Raw genomic sequence first — 23291 nt, 5'->3', positions numbered from 1 at the left:
TCAGGAAGAAGCCTCTAACCTCCATTTTGGACTACATTTCCCGTGATGCTCAGCAATCCTGCCTAATGAGCATCAAGGGAAGTATGTTCCGCCAATCATAGCCTGCCGTACTGCCTGCTCATAGCTCGCACTGAACGGCGATTGCTATTGGATGAGGCTTTATGAGGGCGTGGTTTGAGTGGGTAGGGCAGTGAGGAGGAGGGACTGAGCGTGTTTCGGATTATGGGTGGGGCTCAGAGATTTTTTTCCTCTCCTAAGAAGTGGGTGTGGCTGTGAAGGGGCGTGGTTTGTGCTGTTAGTGTTATGGTGAGGGGCGTGGCCGGGGCCCGAGCTGGCTTTGTCCTGTGCGGCGGGTGTTCGGGTTAGCGGAGCGGCTGGAGCCATGTCTTTCATCCCGGGACAGCCGGTCACCGCGGTGGTGGTGAGCTGGGGAATGGGTTATGGCTGGGGGAAGGGAGTAACACAGAGTGACCGAACCTTCAACCCCACCCAAACTTTACCAGGAACCTCACCGGGAATATCCACACTGCCACCACTATCCACACTGCAACCATCCCGCCTCCCCACACCATCACCACTATCCCCACTGCCACCACTATCCCGCATCCCCACTACCACCACCGCCATCATCATCCCCACTGCCGCCGCCACAACCGTCCTGCATCCCCACTGCCACCAGCATCCCCACTGCCACCACCACCATCCCCACTGCCACCATCCCCACTGCCGCCACAACCATCCTGCGTCCCCACTGCCACCACTATCCTGCATCCCCACTGCTAGCTCCGAGTAATACTGCACCCATCTCCTATAGCTAAACAGCCTCCTATGGAGAATCCCCCCACCCATCTCCTGTAGCTACACAGTAAGCTCCCTGCACATCTTCCCTAGATCACTACACAGCCCCCTATATACCTACACAATGAGTGCCTTTGCAGAGCCTCCCTGTGCAACTACAGTTAGCCCCCCTATATAACTACACAATGAGCCCTTATGCAGAGCCTCCCTATATAACTACACAGCCCCTCCCTATATAACTACACAGCCCCTCCCTATATAACTACACAGCCCCTCCCTATATAACTACACAGCCCCTAAAATAATACACAGTCCCCTATATAACTATGCACGCTCCAATAGGTACACTGCCTCATATAATACAGTGAGCCCCCCCTGCACAGCCTCCAATAACGACACAGCCACCTATATAAGTACACAGCCCCTTGTATTATACAGAGCCCCATGCAGAGCCTCCAATAACTACAGTCTCCTATAAGACACAGTGAGCCTCACTATGACACTCAATCCATACCGTTATATATACACTCTCAAACACACCACACCTGTCCTCTGTACCCCCATATCCACTCCACACCTTTCATTTATACCCCCTGAACCACTCCACATCTGATACCTCAATCCCACTTCACACCTGCTGTCTCTACACCTATACTCAATCCACACCTGTCAATTATCAATACACCCGGGACACAATCCACACCCGTCATCTGTACTGACTCCATCCACTCCACACCACCATCTTTAAACACACAGATCCACTCTGAACCTGACATCTGAATTCTAAACCCCTCCCCCCATCGGAACCCCCCTTAGATACACTTATCATCTGGCATCGGAACTGTCAGACCCACTCCACACCTGCAGTGTGATCCCTCCAGACCTGCTGTGTCCACCTGACTCCCAAGAGAGTACTTTTAAACCATCTGGAATGCTAGTTGGCCATTACTTGTGTAACGTAACCAGGCAAAAGTTCTATAGATTCAATCTGTCAACCAGGCCAGTGGCTTGTAAGGTCTTTCTTAGAAAAGAATGAAATATTTGCTGAAATGCCTGGGGGAAACTAGTATTTTACTTAAGAATGTCCTCAAAGATATTGCATTTTTTTTTCTTTTTTTATACTGATCAGTGTTCTTATTGAGCATGTTCTGCAAATCTCTAAAATAGTCATTTCAAGATACGTGTTCTTTAGTACAATAGATAATTGTTATTCATTATAATTTTCATGCTATGCTCGTAGATCAGTCAAATAAATCATTCGTATTCTGACACCTTACTTCTAATGTGCTTTATTGTGTATTTTGCCTGTGGAGTTTCTTATAATGAATGGCAGTTAAGTGAACCTGGTTCATGTGTATTATTCACTTGGCTGCTGCCATGCTGTGTAAATCTTTTCTTATGCCCCTACTTATACAGAGATTGTTTCACTGTGCAATGTGTCATGTTCCGATGATATGCAGCGGCGTGTCGTCTATATTCGGGGTCTTTGTGTATTTTATTAAAAAAAAAACCTGGTTGTGATTTTGCCATTTGAAGTGCATTGACATGGGGTTGAGTCCCCTGCAAATGTTTCCAACTGCAGCTTTGGCATCATCTTTCTCTGTCGGTAGCCTATGCCAGTGCGGCACTCTCGATGACTGCGGGAATTGACAGTACAGTACTTGACAGCTGAAGCTCTGCCTTTTAAAAAAGTTTTATCAACGTGAGGCCTTATCATAAGACAAAGTAGTCCCCACTTGGTCTCGTGATGTCTTTTGACTGAGTGGTAATTTCAATGAAGTTCCAAAGCAGTCTCTATGAGCACGTCCTAAAAAATTGTATCCTTATTAAATGCTCTAAAGAACAAATGATGACAGAGCTAATTGAACATTTTTTTACAGGAATCTAGATGGCATTAAGACACTAGCTCAGTGACCCATTCTTCCACTGTAAAATGAACTCTGTACCCATTTTTTAAGTGCCACGTGTTTTTTATTATGGTTATAAAAATGTTTTTGCAAAACACGTTGTAGTAAGACTTTTGTCAATGCCATAGGGGGTCTTCATTGGCTGCTGTAGTGACATTCACTTCCTGCAACTTATTATGAGCACTTATGCGGGGCATAATGAATATCATTTGCTCCAGCAATTTGAGGACCTAATTAAATTGCATGGGCACCTGTATTTGGTTCCTTACCCAAGAGAGAAGCCAATACTGATCAGCCTATGTTAATCACGCTGATGGAATCAGCTTTTTTTTTTTTAGTTTGTGCAGTTATGTTTGTGCTGTACACACGTCAGGCGATCAAAGGTCACTACAGACTGCCCTTCCCTTTTTGTATTGGTGTGATGTTTAAGGAAGGCTTACTAATCCTGAGCGCACCTTTGTGTGTATATGATTTTATCTACAGATAGAAAATGGCTATAGTAAACAGCAGATATGTAGCTTTTAAAGGGAAACTGCCAAAGGAAAATGTTTACTCTATCCAGTTAGTAACAATTAAAGGTCTATATCAAGGGTCAGCAACCTATGGTACTTGAGGTGTCTTTGCACGGCACTCAAGGGTACTAGAACCAAACTCTGGCCTACTAGAAGTCCCGGTCTGACTATCGATATCTGCTCATTCAAATTGAGCAGTGATTGCAGAGGGTGAGGGGCAATCCTCAATTTATATATTGCATCACTTGGAGGAAGTGATCTCAGAAAACCTGTGAATGGGAAGATAAACTGGAGTAGAGCAGCCTGCAGCAGCTATCACTGCTCCTGGCCTGCCCATTCCCCACTGGGAAGCCGACCACACTGCTAGATGTACAGAGAGCTGCAGAATAAGCCTCCCCCTCATATATTTAATACAAACAGCCCACACACCACTGACAATACACACACACACACACAACCTCACAAGCAGCCTCTCACATGCAGCCCCACACACATACAGACCTCCAAACACACAATATGACACATCAACCACACACAATTTCACAAGCAGCCCCCATACACAGCCCACATTCATATGTATCATACGCAATACCACAAACTACTCATGAATGTATACAGTAGAACAGCCCACATATGCACATATACAACCCTACAAAGTAACTGCCGCACACCTAAATACCACAAGCACAATACGATAACATACACACTGCAGTCTAAAAAAAAAAAAAAAATAGGACTAGCACGCCAAAGGACTCTTATTTTGGCACAGTACTACTAAAATTCTGCTTACCCCATGTCAGTTTTGTTAGTCTGACCCATTGAAACCCTAACCTGGTGTAGGCGTTATTCGGTACACCAGATGTTGTGGACTACATTTCTTATAATGTTCTTACAGCCATAATGCTGGCAAAGCATCAGGGGAGATGTAGTCCATAATATCTAACGTGCTCAAGGTTGCCTACACCTGTGGGTAACCTGATGTAGACTGTCCTTCTGATTAGGTGGGTGATATAGAGTTGCTGAAGGCAAATCATTGATCTAGGCTTTGCTTGTATTTCTTTTAGGTCTGTGAAAAGGGCATGTATTGTCATTGAGTCCAAAGGAGTTAATGCTTCTTGACAAAACCAATGTTATCATTAAAGGGTCACTCAAAGCTGAACCTGTAGTAGTTATGGTGACAGGAGCACTCCGCTCCCCTCTAATGTAAATAGTCAAACCATTTAGTAATGGTTTGACTTTTTACCAGGGGTCTGCTGGGCTGCTACCCACCTACTGTCAAGCTGAAGTAAGAGTGTTGGCTTCTGCCTAAAGCTCTCTTGGTCGAAGCTCTGTAGGGCAGGGCCACCTCATTGACTGCAATGCCAGTCTTCGCACAGAGCTGAGAGTTTCCAACTGAGAGGAGATAGGGAGCAGAGACTGATGGACCGCTGATAAGGGGTCAAACCATTACTAAACAGTTTGACTTCTTGTATTTGAGATGGCACTATGGCACTCCTTGCACTATGATCACTACAAACAATTGTAGTGGTTATGGTGTTTGGAGTGTACTTCAATAGACTTTCTTGGCATTACTATACAGTCAATTTATGTATCTGCGTATAAAGCTCTAACCTTTCCATCAAAGTATTTAAATGAACACTCCACACATTTAAAGCACTTCAGCTTTCTGAAGTGCTTTGTCAGTATATGCTCATTTTAATCGCAGTTTGCAAAAGTGCAGAATTCTATTTGAAATCAGAAACGCCCACTGTCACAGGGCTAATTTTACTTCTGTATCCCTGGCTGGTCCCTGCATTCTGTTGCTTGCCGCACACATAGTTTGAAATCAGTCTTTTCAGTGAACAGCCTTTGGTCATTTCCCATTTCACCGGCACTGACTAAAAGTCTGGCCTGGGGAAACAGGGAAGAACCTGCAAAGGCTCCAGACCAGAGACGGTCAATAAAAAATGCATACTTCCATACATATGTTTCATTGGGGGTACATCTACAAAGAGTGATTTTTTTTTTCCCCCCTTTAAATTATTGCCTGGCATTAAATTCAATAAGGTTTCCATAAAAACCAGACAGAAAAAAATGTTTTTTTTTTCTACAGGAACCAGGAAATATAGTGGTTGTCAGTCAGCCATTGCTCTTCCATTGTTTTAAGTGGAAGTGCAGGGCATATGCTGATCACAGATTTATGGGATATGTAGTTTTGTGAACAATGTGAATAAAAACTACTTTTGTAACAAGTATCCCCAGACTGGATTTTGTTAGCTTGCACAGTTTTTATTTCTTATTGATAATGCTACTCACGGCTACAGTTCACACACTCTCACAGAGGGCTGTGAGAGAACCCATTCAAGTTACTTAAAATAATTGCTATAGTGCCAAAATAATCTGCAGCACCGTACAATAGGTAAAACAAGATGAGTACTTGGTACATAGGATGTTTATGTATTTGACGTTCTCATTTAGTGCATGTAGAAACTGAATGCAATCGACACGTAAGACGTACAACCAGGGCACCACGGCCCTGCTGCCTTTACATAGTAGGGGATGGCGGCACACCTGCTGTGATTTTTTTGCTATTCTCTTTATACAAGGATCAGGATGATGGAAGACTGAGAGAAGCTCCTTGCACTATAACCTATATACAGAGCATAAATCAGACTTTGGTAAATCCATGGAGACACAGAAATGAACCTGGAGCTTGCATATTACCAATACAAAGTGTAAAGTCCTTTGATTAACCCTCAGTTTTGATCCAACTGCCTGCAGCCATGTTTTGGGTTGAGGCTAGTGGTATAGATACTTTATCCATCTTGTTTTATTAACAATGATAAAGTTAGGTTGATTATAAGATCGTGTATAGTAGTTTCCAGAGCAGTAAAATTTGAAGTCTCCAGAATAAGTGAGAACGCGAGGAAAGAAGTAAAGATACGGTTTCCAAACTTAGAACAATTGGGAGTTATGCCAAATCTGTAATCTATTTATTTGTAATGTTTGCATTCTGTAATATAGCATAATTGATGGTTGTTTATTACCTTACCTCCATTAAAGGGAAACTATTGTGCTAGGAATATAAAGTTGTATTCCTAGCACTATACTACCCTCTCACCCTTCAATGCTTTCCTATGGGGAAAGCCTAATGCACACACGGTGCTCGCCGCTCATGCCCATTAGGTTCCCCCTCTGTGCTGACATTGGTAGAGGTGATTTAGTAGGTCCCTATGCACTGGCACCTATAATTGTGCGGGGGATGACGGGAGGGTTGAGGGGGCTTTGTATTATTAACCCTACAGTTTCTTTAATAATACAATAGGCCAAGTACACACACATTTACCTCCACTGCTCATGACAACTTGGTTGACTTGAGGTTGCTCTTAAGTGCTCTTGGGCATCTACAGAAAAATGTACATGCCAGCTGAAGCATTCCTTCAGAATTACTTGCCTAGAAATTATAGACCTGTGAACTTAATTTCTGTGGCTGGGAAAGTAATGAAAGTATGAAGGATTATTAAGGAATAATATTCACAAATTAATTGGGAAGAGCAATATTGGCAAACATAAGCATGGTTTTATGAAACATAGGCCATGTCAAACTAGCTGAATTGTCTTGTACGAAGAAGTATAGATCAGGGTGTTGTATTGGATGTGATCTACTTGGTTTTTGCCAAGGCATTCAATATGGTTCCTCACAATAGGTTAGTGCTCAAACTAAAATAAATTGGTCTAGATGAAAATCTTTGTTCTTGGGTAGAACATTGGCTTAAAGACAGAGTACAGGGAGTTGTCATTGATGGTAAATTCTCAAGCCGAACAAAAGTGGTAAGTGATGTCCCTCAGGGTTCTGTTTTAGGACTGCTTCTATTTACCATATTTACACATTATTTTGAACTAGGCATTAAAAGCCATATTTCAGTGTTTGCAGATGGCACAAAACAATGTGAGCAAGATATTGCTCTGCTGCATAGGGATTTAGATAGACTTGGGCATCAAATGGCAGATACAATTTAATGTCGATAAATAGAAAGCTTAGCACTTCAGGGAAAATAATGCACAAGCAATTTACACCCTAAACGGTAGTGAATAAAGAAAACAACACAAGAAGAATTTGGGAATTGTTATAGACCTCACACTAGGAAATGGTGTGCAATGCCAATAGACAGTTGCTAAAGCCAGTAAGGTATTGCCATGTATAAAAAGAGGCATTCGTTCTCAGGATGAAAATATAGTTTTGCTTCTTTATAAATTAATGGTAAGACCACACCTTGAATATGCTGTGCAATTTTGGGTACCTGTTCTAAATCAGGTTATTATGACACTAGAACAAGTGCCATGATAAAAGGAATGGAACATTTTAGTTATGAAGAAATGTAAACTAATTTAAACTTTTTTAGTTTGGAAAAATGATGCCTCAGAGGGAAATGATAAAATTATACAAATATATTCAGGGTCAATACAAACCATTGGCTGGAAAGTTATTCATAAACAGGATTAGACATAGGACACAAGGTCACTCATTTAGACTTTGAAAACGGAGATTTAGTCTAAGGCAAAGGAAAGGTTGTGTGTTTTTTTGTTTTGTTTTGTTTTACAGCAAGAAAAAGGGTGTGGAATTATCTGCCTGAATAGGTGGTTTAATTTTAGTCTGTACATATGTTTAAACTGCAACTAGATAAAAAACTTAATATACAGGGATATTGTTTCTAATTAGTGGGCTATAGCTTCTTGACCCAAGGAGAAATTTGACTGGCATTCTGGGGCAAAGAATGATTTGTTTCCTAGTTTGATGCAAAATTGGAAGTGCTTCAAACTGATGGTTTTTTTTTTGCATTCTTTTTGATCAACAGAAAAAACATGTGCGTCTAAACTTGACAACACAAGTCTCTTTTCAGCCTATGTAACCATGTAACTTTTGCATGGCACTGCAGAGGTTAAAGTAGTTTACATGCTTTGCATGGTAGGACATGTAAGTTTAAGAATACGCTAAATAAATAAATAAATAAATGACACAGGCAAGCTATAGGTAACCACTATGAGCTTGTACACAAATCTCACTAGTGACCATTCTACGTGTAGGTTTGTGTGTGAATAAATTAGTTTTCCTTTTATTTGTTGCACCAACTTGCTTCTTTTTGCACTATGTGTAACATTCCATGCACCACTTTAAGAACTCTTAATCCAGAGAGCCCTTCCTTATCTATTATCCAAATATTTCTGGCTTCAGTCTATAGGCAAACTAAAAATAGCATTCAAGCACTCACTTCAGCCAAGTCATGGTACTTATCACCACAGCTCGAGAGTCCTTTTATATTCATCTTCTAGAAGAATAAAGGAGCTTTGTGACATTTTAGACGTATGCTAATATATTCCAGAAATGGCTAACCTTTGGCACTGCAGATGTTCTGGAATACTTTTCCCATGATCCTCTGCCAGCTTTTGGGATGAAACGAACATGATTTATTCAAATAGTTCTACTTTTAGATTTATTTATTTTTTTATTGCTAAATTTCGGCCAGATTATCCCAGTTTGGAAAACAGATGGATTTCAATTCAACTATCTTGGACCACGCTTTGGAATTCTTGCTTCAGTTTACTACAATTTATAGATAAATCCCTAAATATAAATGTGTAGCATAGTGTGTTATATTATGGAGTTATTTGCTAAACTGGGAATTGCAACTTTTAAACCCTAATAAAAAATAAATTTGAAAACGTATCCATTTCCTTTATCAGTTCTTCCAAATTTAGTGAGACACTAATCACTACATTCTTGTCTAGATCCTCGGTGGATGGTTTCCATCCCCCCCAATTCATAGATCATGCCATTTTGATGTTGCATGCTGACACGGAGTGCTGCTCTGCTGTTGCCTGGATACATTACATTCACAGTGATAACAGAGGCTGGGTTGCTTGCCTGCTCTCAGACCAGCCAGTTGGGGCATGTCACAGCATTGCCTATAGAGTTATTGCAATAAATTCCAGTTTCCAAAGTTCACAAAGGCTTGGGGATATATCCACTCGGATCCATAGGAGTTTCTGTAAAATAGAGCAGTGGGACAAGCAGTTGTTTTACTCCCAAGTCTGTGCCAGTTAACTTTACTTTTCCTTTCTTATTTAAAAAAAAAAAAGAAACAAAAAAATAAATTAAAATCCATATTTCATATGGGAAAAACTGTATCCTATCTTTGATTTTATTTTCTTATTGTATGGAATTTTACACTGTATCCAGAGCTTGGGTAAACATTTAGGCATTCCATGTCTCCATCACAATTTTATCCATGCATCGATCTGACAAAACAAGTCCGTTAAAAGTTTAGTAGTAGAGTTGGTCCTAAAATTGTACAGTGCATTGGGCTTAATGCTGGTTTAATCATTACTTATACAAGTGTAAAGAATCTAACGATTAGCCCAATATTGTGCTTATATGGACACGTGCAGGTACTAGCGATGCTCTGCTCTTCACTCCTCATCATTGCTTTTTTTCATCAGCTTTTCTTGCATTCCAGCATTACTGTGCAGAGCTTCCACTTTTTAGCAGAGTTTAGTTTTTCTGCATCTAGGGCAATTTACAATATTGTCCACTTCCCTTTCTGTATCTCATACACATCAGTGCTTCAGTCTTCCTAGCCATATATGGAGGCCGACGGCTACTTCATACACCTTCCCTTTTCGGGAAAGCAGTCTAGACCCCACCTTATTTCCATTTTTTTTTCTGTTTTAAAAAGATCACTGTCCAAGCAACAATTGGCGATTAATATTATTTGTTACTTACAAAGGAGGTGACTTATAGGTGAGACTTAATAGAAAAATAAATACTCTAGATTGAAACTCCCTTTCTACAGAGGGGACCAGTAAAATTGTATATGCTACATTGTGTGTAGAGTGAGGTATTTTTTTTTTTTTCTATTTTACCTTGAGTGGAGAAATAGTTGGTATATTACAAATAACATTTCAAACTTAGTATATGTATCCTGATTTTTTTTTTTTTTTTTTTTTAGCAACGTGTTGAAATCCACAAACTTCGCCAGGGGGAAAACCTAATTCTTGGTTTCAGCATCGGAGGTGGCATTGACCAAGATTCTGCCCAGAACCCGTTCTCAGAGGACAAGACAGATAAGGTGTGACCTTGATGTTCTATATTAAAAGAATAATCTTTTCAGAATAGAAAGTGAACATAATTATAACAATTCAAGCATTTAGAAGACTGATTTTATACTGGGATGTGATTCACTGGTTATTAAATATCTGGGATGATCAGTTACATCTGTTAATTAAGGTTATACTATAAACCTTTTTGTAAACTATGTTTGAGATGAATGTTTGATAATTTACCTTGTATTGCAGGGCATCTATGTCACGAGAGTAAGCGAAGGAGGACCTGCAGAGGTGGCTGGACTTCAAATGGGGGACAAAATAATGCAGGTAACTACAGACCTAGTGGATAGAAAAGGACATTTAAAAATAAAAACGTGCAACTGGCTTCTCCTGCTAATGTCATGCTACCAGTGCTCCTAAGTCAAGCATGTCAAACTCAAGGGTTAGCACGGGCCAAATGAATAGATTTCAGTTTATGTGGGCCGCAAAAAAACATAAATTTTTATAGAAATGTAGGTTTATTTTGAAAAGTACAGTATAAAAAAAAAGCACCCTCCTCTACTAAATCCCTGCCCCCCCTCTACTAAATCCCTGCCCCCCTCTACTAAATCCCTGCCCCCCTCTACTAAATCCCTGCCCCCCTCTACTAAATCGCAGTCCCCCCCCTCTACTAAATCGCAGTCCCCCCCCTCTACTAAATCGCAGTCCCCCCCCTCTACTAAATCGCAGTCCCCCCCTCTACTAAATCGCAGTCCCCCCCTCTACTAAATCGCAGTCCCCCCCTCTACTAAATCGCAGTCCCCCCCCTCTACTAAATCGCAGTCCCCCCCCTCTACTAAATCGCAGTCCCCCCCCTCTACTAAATCGCAGTCCCCCCTCTACTAAATCGCAGTCCCCCCCTCTACTAAATCGCAGTCCCCCCCTCTACTAAATCGCAGTCCCCCCCTCTACTAAATCGCAGTCCCCCCCTCTACTAAATCGCAGTCCCCCCCTCTACTAAATCGCAGTCCCCCCCTCTACTAAATCGCAGTCCCCCCCTCTACTAAATCGCAGTCCCCCCCTCTACTAAATCGCAGTCCCCCCCTCTACTAAATCGCAGTCCCCCCCTCTACTAAATCGCAGTCCCCCCCTCTACTAAATCGCAGTCCCCCCTCTACTAAATCGCAGTCCCCCCCTCTACTAAATCGCAGTCCCCCCCTCTACTAAATCGCAGTCCCCCCCTCTACTAAATCGCAGTCCCCCCCTCTACTAAATCGCAGTCCCCCCCTCTACTAAATCGCAGTCCCCCCCTCTACTAAATCGCAGTCCCCCACCCCCCTACTAAATCGCAGTCCCCCCTGTACTAAATCGCAGTCCCCCCTGTACTAAATCGCAGTCCCCCCTCTACTAAATCGCAGTCCCCCCTCTACTAAATCGCAGTCCCCCCTCTACTAAATCGCAGTCCCCCTCTACTAAATCGCAGTCCCCCCTCTACTAAATCGCAGTCCCCCCTCTACTAAATCGCTGTCCCCCCTCTACTAAATCGCTGTCCCCCCCTCTACTAAATCGCTGTCCCCCCCTCTACTAAATCGCTGTCCCCACCTCTACTAAATCGCAGTTCCCCCCTCCTCTACTAAATCGCAGTTCCCCCCCTCCTCTACTAAATCGCAGTTCCCCCCCCCTCCTCTACTAAATCGCAGTTCCCCCCCTCCTCTACTAAATCGCAGTCTCCTCCCCCCCCCTCTACTAAATCGCAGTCTCCCCCCCCTCCTCTACTAGATCGCAGTTCCCCCCCCTCCTCTACTAGATCGCAGTTCCCCCCCCTCCTCTACTAGATCGCAGTTCCCCCCCCTCCTCTACTAGATCGCAGTTCCCCCCCCTCCTCTACTAGATCGCAGTTCCCCCCCCTCCTCTACTAGATCGCAGTTCCCCCCCCCCTCTACTAGATCGCAGTTCCCCCCCCTCCTCTACTAGATCGCAGTTCCCCCCCTCCTCTACTAGATCGCAGTTCCCCCCCCTCCTCTACTAAATCGCAGTTCCCCCCTCTACTAAATTGCAGTTCCCCCCTCTACTAAATTGCAGTCCCCCCCTCTACTAAATCGCAGTCCCCCCCTCTACTAAATCGCAGTCCCCCACCCCCCTACTAAATCGCAGTCCCCCCTGTACTAAATCGCAGTCCCCCCTCTACTAAATCGCAGTCCCCCCTCTACTAAATACCAGTCCCCCCTCTACTAAATCGCAGTCCCCCCTCTACTAAATCGCAGTCCCCCTCTACTAAATCGCAGTCCCCCCTCTACTAAATCGCAGTCCCCCCTCTACTAAATCGCTGTCCCCCCTCTACTAAATCGCTGTCCCCCCCTCTACTAAATCGCTGTCCCCCCCTCTACTAAATCGCTGTCCCCCCCTCTACTAAATCGCAGTTCCCCCCTCCTCTACTAAATCGCAGTTCCCCCCCCCCCTCTACTAAATCGCAGTTCCCCCCCCCTCCTCTACTAAATCGCAGTTCCCCCCCTCCTCTACTAAATCGCAGTCTCCCCCCCCCCCCTCTACTAAATCGCAGTCTCCCCCCCCTCCTCTACTAGATCGCAGTTCCCCCCCCTCCTCTACTAGATCGCAGTTCCCCCCCCTCCTCTACTAGATCGCAGTTCCCCCCCCTCCTCTACTAGATCGCAGTTCCCCCCCCTCCTCTACTAGATCGCAGTTCCCCCCCCTCCTCTACTAGATCGCAGTTCCCCCCCCTCCTCTACTAGATCGCAGTTCCCCCCCCTCCTCTACTAGATCGCAGTTCCCCCCCTCCTCTACTAGATCGCAGTTCCCCCCCCTCCTCTACTAAATCGCAGTTCCCCCCTCTACTAAATTGCAGTTCCCCCCTCTACTAAATTGCAGTCCCCCCCTCTACTAAATCGCACTTCCCCCCTCTACTAAATAGCACTTCCCCCCCTCTACTAAATCGCACTTCCCCCCTCTACTAAATCGCACTTCCCCCCTCTACTAAATCGCACTTCCCCCCCTCTACTAAATCGCACTCCCCCCTCTACTAAATCGCACTCCCCCCCTCTACTAAATAGCACTTCCCCCCCTCTACTAAATAGCACTTCCCCCCCCTCTACTAAATAGCACTTCCCCCCCTCTACTAAATCGCACTTCCCCCCCCTCTACTAAATCGCACTTCCCCCCCCTCTACTAAATTGCACTTCCCCCCTCTACTAAATCGCACTTCCCCCCCCTCTACTAAATCGCACTTCCCCCCCCTCTACTAAATCGCACTTCCCCCCCCTCTACTAAATCGCACTTCCCCCCCCTCTACTGAATCGCACTTCCCCCCCCTCTACTAAATCGCACTTCCCCCCCCTCTACTAAATCGCACTTCCCCCCCCTCTACTAAATCGCACTTCCCCCCCTCTACTAAATCGCACTTCCCCCCCTCTACTAAATCGCACTTCCCCCCCCTCTACTAAATCGCACTTCCCCCCCTCTACTAAATCGCACTTCCCCCCCTCTACTAAATCGCACTTCCCCCCCTCTACTAAATCGCACTTCCCCCCTCTACTAAATCGCACTTCCCCCCCTCTACTAAATCGCACTTCCCCCCTCTACTAAATCGCACTTCCCCCCCTCTACTAAATCGCACTTCCCCCCCTCTACTAAATCGCACTTCCCCCCCCTCTACTAAATCGCACTTCCCCCCCCTCTACTAAATCGCACTTCCCCCCCCTCTACTAAATCGCACTTCCCCCCCCTCTACTAAATCGCACTTCCCCCCCCCTCTACTAAATAGCACTTCCCCCCCCTCTACTAAATCGCACTTCCCCCCTCTACTAAATCGCACTTCCCCCCTCTACTAAATCGCACTTCCCCCCATCTACTAAATCGCAGTTCCCCCCATCTACTAAATCGCAGTTCCCCCCATCTACTAAATTGCAGTTCCCCCCCCCATCTACTAAATTGCAGTTCCCCCCCTCATCTACTAAATTGCAGTTCCCCCCCTCATCTACTAAATTGCAGTTCCCCCCCTCATCTACTAAATTGCAGTTCCCCCCCCTCATCTACTAAATTGCAGTTCCCCCCCCTCATCTACTAAATTGCAGTTCCCCCCCCTCATCTACTAAATTGCAGTTCCCCCCCCTCATCTACTAAATTGCAGTTCCCCCCCCCTCATCTACTAAATTGCAGTTCCCCCCCCCTCATCTACTAAATTGCAGTTCCCCCCCCTCATCTACTAAATTGCAGTTCCCCCCCCTCATCTACTAAATTGCAGTTCCCCCCCTCATCTACTAAATTGCACTCCCCCCCCCCCATCTCTACTAAATTGCACTCCCCCCCCCCCCATCTCTACTAAATCGCACTTCCCCCCCCTCCTCTACTAAATCGCACTTCCCCCCCATCTCTACTAAATCGCAGTTCCCCCCCATCTCTACTAAATCGCAGTTCCCCCCCCATCTCTACTAAATCGCAGTCCTCCCCCCTCCTCCAACAATCACGCTCCACTCACATTGCCGCTGCCCGTATCTAACTCTGGAGTCCGGCCACTGGTATATCCCCAATGAAGCGAAGCTTTCCGAACACTGTGCCAAAACGGATTCTTCCGCTACTCCTTGAAACCCTGTGAAGGCAGAGCACATCTACGTCACATCAGAATGTGACGTGGCGTGGCGTTGCGTGCATCCGTGCACCTATAGGTCCTCCACAGTCCAGCCGCGGACATCACGACACTGACTGACCCACACACACATTCTTGCACACACTCATCAAATACACATCATTGTATTTATTGCTGATTGCTCCCTTCCTTTGGGAGCTGGTGTGGGACCTCTCCCTGTGGTCCAGTGGGGATCTTCTCTCTGGAGGTCTCCCTTCCTGCTCCCTCACGTACACAGTTTAGTAATGCCGGGCCAGAATGACGTCATATTTTAAATTTGAAATTGCCATTTATTTTACTCTGATTTTTTAGTGTCCTTTGTGTAAGCACAAGACTTGCTCCTCTGCAGCGATGTATTCAGCTGTAGGGATTATTCAGCTGTAGTCCGTGCATGGCTTGGGGTCCTATAAATCAGGTTTATGGGGATGTATAGTCTAGTGAGTTGGGTGGTGCTCATGACTATCACTAGCTAGAGCAGGTTACCCATCAGAAGAATACGGCTCTGTACAGTGGTAGGATTTTAGGTATTCTAAATAAATATTTGGATGAGCTTATTGCTTTGATCAAATTCAATATTTTTGGCAAAACCTTTAAAATGATTAAATATTTAATAAAGTTAAGAATGGTTCACACATTCTCTCATCTTCAATTTGCTATTCAACATAGCCGTAAAAATACATTCTACTGCAAAATAAGGAAAATAAAAAGGACAAGCAAAAGAAGTTGTTAAAAAAAAAAAAAAAAAAACACAAAAAAAAAACGATCAAGATAAAGAAGGAACAGGTCTCTGATACAATGCACAGAAATGGGGATTGGGCCTGTGTGATTCTGCCACCTGGAAAAATGTGCTAGTATGTACATTAAGGTTCCAACAACAACCAGTAAGTACATTAAGGTTCCAATAACCATCATCTCCACATTTTAAAAACGTTATTTAAAGTGCCAGTCTCATATAGGGCCACACATTCCTTTTGCCTAGAGGTAATCCAATATTTGGAGTTTAATAGGAACTGCTTAACTTTTCCAGGTGTTGGCTATCAACATTTTAAATGTGTTGACATAGGATATGCCTTTTCTCTAAAAATCATGGGGGGAGAGGAATGTCCAGAAGGGCGATCTCCACAGTGTGGGACTTGAGATCCAGTTAAGGATTGGACTAAATAAAACTCAAATTTCCACATTTCACAACCAAATAATTACACATTGTATGACTAAACATGCCTTTGTGTCCACATTTTTTCCAGCATAAGGAGCTGATAACTGGATATATTAGTAACAGTTTTGGAGGCACAACATTGGATTGGTCTCCTTTCTAACCTGAAAAGCCATCTTTAATTACCGTATATAGTTCAGTTGATGTGCTTTAATTTATGGACACTGAAATTAAACTCCGTTTAGCTTCTGTTACATTGCTGAGTAACTTTATTTTCGTTCTTTTTCCTTTCCTTCAATGAGAATATATATGCCCATTAGAGCACATGGTTAATGTGCAAGGTCTTTCATAGGAAGCTTTTACTTTGCAATTGTATAGTGTGCATCCTGTACAAGATCCTGTACAGGTTATGGAGAAACTTTGTTTTTCTATAATGACTGGATGAAATGGTTGGGCATTTTGATATCTGTAATTTAGGACGAAGGCAGACTGGGAAAGAGAGCTCATTACACCATAATGTCTGCAAGGAGCATAAGTGGTTACATTTTTGGAGTGTCACTTTAACACAATTGGCTGTGTGTAATAGGCAGTACTTATGTGCATAAAAATACAGGCAAGGGGAACATGTTACTTAGAATGTTGTGCCTATTTACATTAACGAACAATAACCCCAATTCTGAAAAATCCCAGCCTTGACCCCAACTCCCCATCCAACTACCGCCCTATCTAGCTACTGCCCTATGCCTCCAAGATCCTCGAGACAGTTGTGTACACCAGACTGACTGACTTTTTTGAATCCAACTCTCTGCTTGACCCCCTTCAGTCTGGATTCCGCGCTGGTCATTCTGTCGAAACGGCTGTGACCAAAGTATCCAACGATTCAATTGCTGCTAAATCTCGTGGCCATTACTCTATCCTAATTCTCCTTGATCTTTCTGCTGCCTTTGACACTGTTGATCATCAACAGCTTCTTTGCATTCTCCGTAATTTTGGTCTACTGGATACTACTCTCTCCTGGTGCTCCTCACCCAGCGCTCTTTCAGTGTTTCTTTCTATGACTGCCTTCCCCCCCCCCCCCCCCAAACCACTCTGTCAGCATCACCCAAGGTTCTGTCCTTGGTCCCCTACTGTTCTCTATCTAAACTGCCTCTCTTGGTAAACTCATCAGCTCCTTTGGCTTCCGTTATCATTTCCATGCGGATGACAAATCTACTTGTCCTCTCCTGATCTTTCTCTGTCCATCTTGACTCGTGTATCTGACTGCCTCTCTTCGATTTCCAACTGGATGGCGGCTCACTTCCTTAAACTCAACCTATCCAAAACAGAACTTCTGGTCTTTCCTCCCTCAAGTGTTACTACTCCCGTGTCTGTCTGTCTCCGAGTCAACGGTGCTACCATCACCTCTACCTCGCTGGCTCGCTACTTGGGTTTTCTTTTTGACTCCAACCTCTCCTTCACCCCTCATGTCCAATCAATTGCCAAATCCTGTTGCTTCCATCTCAAAAACATAGCGCGCATCCGCCCCTATTTAACCCCGGATGCAGCTAAGGTGCTGGTCCATGCTCTGGTTCTCTCTCGCCTTGACTACTGCAATACCCTTCTCAGTGGTCTTACGTGTTCCCAGATTGCACCACTGCAATCTATAATGAATGCGGTGGGAAGGCTCATTTTCCTGTCTGCTCGCACCTCCCACGCCTCCTCGCTCTGTCAGTCCCTGCATTGGCTTCCAGTTAGATATAGGGCTCAATTTAAAATTATGGTGCTTGCTTACAAGTCCCTACATAATGCTGCTCCAACCTACCTATCCTCCCTAATATAAAAGTATGTCCCGTTGAGGCCCCTACGCTCTGCCAAAGACCTACATATATCCTCTGTCCTTACTCCCACCTCTAATGCTAGCCTCCAAGATTTCTCCAGGGGTGCACCTCTTCTGTGGAATTCCTTTCCCGTCTCTGTAAGACTTTCACCCAGTCTCCACTAATTCAAAGAATCATTGAAAACTCACTTCTTCAAGAAAGCATATTAATTAAACTGTTAGCAGGTTTTTATCCCCCGCCCTCATGACTTCTCTCCTGCAACCATCAAAAATTACCTACTAAGCCGTCAGTGAATACTTTTCTAATAACCTACTTCGTACCCCTACTTTTAGTCACTTTACCCCACTCCCTCTAGAATGTAAGCTCATCTGATGCCGCTATATAAATAATAATAATAAAGTTCTACATTATAACAAGCGTTTTGGTACATGTTCCTTTAAGATCTTTGGATTGCCTGCGAAGTGTAACAGCTGTACATTTGCTTAATAGCTTACCTCCTTTGGATTTGTTGTGACTATTTCCATTTGAAGCACACAGTGTGTTTTTTCCCAGCTCCAAGAACTGCAGATTGTTAACATTAAACTGCACAAATTAACAAATAGCAGTCACAGAAAACCACATGTTCTCCAAGCAGGATTAAAACAAAGTAAATATTACCCTTCACATAAAAAAATTAAAATCTATGAAAACGAACTATATATACATATTCTACTCCTGCAATAGTAATCTGCAAACAATAGATCTTTCTAATAGCTCCGTTTAATTGTACAAAAACAAACACAACATTCCTATGATCATTTAAAGGATATATCGTTATATTCAAAATTGTTAAAAGAAAAATGAAATATTTAAGATAAAAATTCCCTGTGTGCAGAGGTCTGAATACTCCTTGATATACATTTTCTGATTGGTAATCTTCAGCCACAGAATTCTGATTCCTCCTGTGATATGCAACTTAACTCAAATGGTGCAAGTTTACCTTTAAATATCACTCGCCTGCCACTTGTTTCAAGAGGAAAATTAGCCCTAACCCATAAATTGGGCCATCCGTGCTCTGCATTTCTGAATATGATGCAGTGTGCTCTGGAATAACAAACCCATTTCTCAACTTTATTATGAAATAGGAGAAACTAAAGCTAGATATTTAAACAGGGTTATCTCCCCTTGCCACGGTATATTTGTGGACTGAACATACTTCCTTACCCAATCCATTTATAGTAGTTATGCTTGTTTTGTTTTTTGTTGTTGTTTTCTTCTTGTATATTGGTTGTTTGGTTAGAATAAGGGCACCATGCTATTCGAGATTTGAAAAAAGACCCACCATCTTCAGCCTACTATCTCTAGCATCCTGAGTGCTATAGTGTAATATGGCATGATCTTGGTTCCAACAACACCTAGTATGTGCATTAAGGTTCCAACCACCATAATCTGGTCTCCAATATAACGTGCTTTCAATATATACTTTAAATAAAAGCAACAAAAAACGTTCTAGCTTTTGGTTAAATAAGCAAGCTTCAGAGCAGTGATTCTCAATCCAATTTACAAAAATTTACCAGAGTTCAATTTAACCGGGAAAGTAAACTAAGCAAGACTTGTTAATGCGTAACAATTTTTTTTAAAAGTGATAACATTTAAAATAAAGGATGTGTATCACATAAAATGATAAAACAGAAACTTTGTGCAAGCATGAATACACAAACCATCAATACTCTTTTTCTCCACCACCCATCCTGAAATTTTTTTTTTTTTTTTTTTTATGTATTCATCATTTTTGATGTCTGAAGGTGTATAACTTTGTCATCAAAGAAATGGCTTTTCATGTACAAAAACACAGTTTAAAATAAACGAGAATGGAATTAATATCTAAGTAAGACATAACAAGAACATAACTTTCAAAATATACTTAGGATAGTGAAAACATAAGCTTCATACGATATATTATAGGGTTTTTAAACTTGCACATGTTTTCTTTAGAAAAGCAGATTGAACAAGTTTCTTAAATGTGTAATTAAGAATTAGGATGGTTTATCGGTTTGCTCATTTTTTTTTTCTTTTTCTTTCAGGTAAATGGATGGGACATGACTATGGTGACACATGACCAAGCTCGAAAACGACTGACCAAGAAAAATGAGGAAGTTGTCAGACTCCTCGTGACAAGGAAGTCTTTGCAAGAGGCAGTGAGACACTCCATGAGACAGTGAGGATCTTGCTTGACAACCTGAGCCAACCTAAATCTCACACTATGACACCACTTTACCTAAAGGAAGACCTTCAAAGACCTGAAATATTTGAGAAGTTAAGCAAACTTGGCATGCATCTTGTGTTGAGCCTGATTTGCGATGAGATCGACCAGACTTGCTGACTTCCAAACCTGAGAGTGGGCAACAGCCTTCCTTTTACTGCTGTTGGCCTACATTTCCAAATATATCTTAACCTAAAGTAGGCTTGCCATTTGTGTTGCCTGGATAGCCTTGTTTCAAAGAATGATATCCCTGGCTGCTGAAGAATTTCAAAGGGCAGTCTATTCTAAGATTGTTTTTGTTTTTTTCTGCACACACTAATTACTCTAAAACCGCTTTGTCACTTTGGTCTCATATTAACAAGGCTTAACATTTCAGTTAAAAGCAACAATGTTTGTCCGCATTGCCCTGTTTATTAAATTTAGATATTTTTGATATATAGTGAAATAAGGCTTCCTTTGTGAGATGGACTGCTGTATTTCTGGTGGTCCTTTGTTATATTTATATATGTATTTTGCTAAGACCCAACATATATATTTGCATAACAATCAAAGTGTGAATGATAGTCTTGGCACCAGTGGTTATTTCCATAAATAGAAGTGAGCGAGGTTAGTTTTAATAAACAATCGGTAATTTCCACTATGAAAGCCGCACCACTTTTAAGATTTTATCAGAATCATTATGAATTGTTAACTTTAGCATAAATTGATGTTGTCATGAATAGATCTGGGAATATTTTTGGGATATGGTAAATTGCAAAACCAATGCCTTTTTCATTGTTCAGTTACACAGGTCATATTTTTTTTGCTACCAGAGCGCACATTCATGGCTCAGTAGAGTAAAAAAAAAAAAATGTGATGTGTCCGTAGCATTGATCAACAGACCAAAGACAGACTGCAGCATTAAAAAAAACACTACAGCAGAGTTTGAAAAAAATATATACTTCTCAAAACATAAAAAAAACCAAACAGACAGCATGGGGGGGGGGGGGGGAGGGGGGACGACTAAGGCACTAATATTCTCCACCTGTTTCCAAGACCTGCAACTTTAGTTTGTAAATCAGACCTAAAGTACCAAAAGTGCTGATGGTTCTGGGCTTAGAACCAGAAATCCGAGTCCAGCTTGTGAGAGAGACCGTCTCAGGAACTGGGGACCTGACAAAGGGAATGCTTACTTTGCATGGAAATCTATGACTTGGCAGAGCCTATTCACAGTATTAGACCACCTGTACTTTTAGTTGCTCCCTCTGGTCAATCATTATTGATCGAAAGATTATTTATAAAATCTAAGCAAATTCCAAGATTTAGTCCGTGTAATCCATGGAATGTTAAATAGTTATACCTTTTTAGCTCACAAGATCTATATCTAACTTGCAAACTGAGCAGGCAATTAGTGTATTTTCTTAAAACCTAGCCAAAACATCCTCTATTGTGACCTAAATATTACAATTTGGTTCTATTTACTATTCTTTTCAGTAAATGATTTACTTAATGGGACACTCCACTTAAAATCACTGATATACCCCAATGAAAACATGCATGCATTCATTCAATTCATCTTTGCAAGGCAGGTGCTCTAAGCAACTGCCTTTCTCTTGTGTTTAGCTCCACTGAGCTAAATTACCAGGAAGTAACATGACTAGTCTGACAGCCAGGGGAGTGTACAAGATATTTTTTATTTTTAAATGGACCAAATATTTGGGAGAATGTAAAATGGTTGCTAGGCTAAATGCTAATTGAGTCTCTTTGTGCTCTACAGGCCTGTGTTGTATTTCTGCAGACACTAATTTCAAAAGGTATACAAGTAACCTGATTGTATTTGTATTTTTTTTTAGCCTTACTATTTTTCTCTTGTGATTTGTAAATATTAACAACCAAAACTTTACTGCGGGCGTGTGTAGCTTGATGGGCGAGCTTTGTATTGTGAATGTTTTTGTAACAAACTGTAAGTGCCTACTTGTAACACTGTATGTGCACTACCACTTAGATGTTCCTGATACAATCAGATTGTGCTAAATCCTTTTCATTGAATGCTTTGTGGACCTTGCTGATTGTGCATCAGATGTTTTTAATAATGAACATAGATTGTGCCAGCCAGCAGGTTGTGATGATACAGCACAGCTGCTATAAGACATGTATATGTATACAGATTTGAAGAGGTGGTGTTTATTTTTCATACCTTCTGCTACTTGGTCCAACCAATATGGAAAGCCCTGTGTTTTGTATTTTTATAAGAACTAAACCGGTTTTATTTTGTTCTAAATCTGCCAATTTGCTGGGTCCTACTGGATTTCTACTGGAAAAATATATGTATATTTTCTCCTCATTTGCATATGCATGTGAGTAAATTACTTTCTCATTCTTCTAGTTGTTTTTTTTGTTTTTTTTATTTGGAGGGGGTGTGGGGTCCCTCTTTGTTGCTGGTAAAACAACAACAGAAAAACCTGCAAACCGATCCTGATCTGTGTTCGCTTTGGTATGACTTTTTTAATGAAGGTTGGCCAAAGACACTACAGCTTTCACATCATCCATAGTCTAGTATGCTGGGAGTAGCTGTCCAGATAACTGTGAGTCCATTTCTCATGCCTGATGTAGAGGTGGATCAGACAAATCCATGGAGCCCTCTGCTGCTGGATTATACTAAGATGTATGTAATACAGTGGTATAACTAAAAATGCTTTGGTTATCTGTGATGGCATAGCTTGTGCTGCAATTTATGCTTAAAGTGTTACTCCAACCACAATGACCATTTCTGTTTTTAGAAATGGTTATGGTGATGGGAATCTGTATGTGCAGCGTTTCTGAAATTTGCACTGGGGGCTAGTTGCATCCTGGGCACATGTGACTTAGGCAGCCTGGAAAATTAACATCAGTCGTCAACGTACTGACCACAGATTTAAGGAGATATTCCATTGCAGACAGTGTGCCTTCCAGCATTCCATCCCGCCTCCCTGCATTGCCTGTTCATAATTTTTTTTTTAAAATCCCCTTCCTTGTCCAAACTGTCCTTCCCCTGCCTGACCTAAAGCAGGCATTTGATAGGACCACTATTGCGCACTTGATCAAACCGCGATCACGCACCTCAGACAGGGCATGTTAGGCAGCGCTGATTTCCATATAAGTTTAACTTTTTAAATTTAGGTCTATAAGTGGTGTGGGGGGTG

At 42.5% G+C, this 23291-nt stretch overlaps 1 protein-coding gene across 1 annotated transcript; it reads left to right on the top strand.

The window, feature by feature from the left end:
- Positions 1 to 261: 261 nt before the first annotated feature.
- Positions 262 to 22451, top strand: TAX1BP3 (Tax1 binding protein 3). The gene is made up of 4 exons (XM_063449363.1): positions 262 to 421; positions 10204 to 10323; positions 10550 to 10627; positions 19952 to 22451. Exons 1-4 carry the CDS (start codon positions 383 to 385, stop codon positions 20087 to 20089), a joined length of 375 nt encoding a protein of 124 aa, XP_063305433.1. The 5' UTR covers positions 262 to 382; the 3' UTR covers positions 20090 to 22451.
- The last annotated feature ends 840 nt before the right edge of the window (positions 22452 to 23291 follow it).

This window comes from Pelobates fuscus, chromosome 1, assembly GCF_036172605.1.
Source record: "Pelobates fuscus isolate aPelFus1 chromosome 1, aPelFus1.pri, whole genome shotgun sequence".
NCBI lineage: Eukaryota > Metazoa > Chordata > Amphibia > Anura > Pelobatidae > Pelobates > Pelobates fuscus.
The sequence above is the reverse complement of the archived record's forward strand: the minus strand, read 5'-3'. Positions and strand labels throughout refer to the sequence as shown.

Bases quoted from the DNA above. Each gene is read 5' to 3' on its own strand.
- TAX1BP3 (XM_063449363.1), top strand. From the start codon at position 383: ATGTCTTTCATCCCGGGACAGCCGGTCACCGCGGTGGTG. The intron at 422-10,203 runs GTGAGCTGGGGA...TTTTTTTTTTAG, and splicing joins AGCCGGTCACCGCGGTGGTG to CAACGTGTTGAAATCCACAA. The intron at 10,628-19,951 runs GTAACTACAGAC...TTTTTCTTTCAG, and splicing joins TGGGGGACAAAATAATGCAG to GTAAATGGATGGGACATGAC.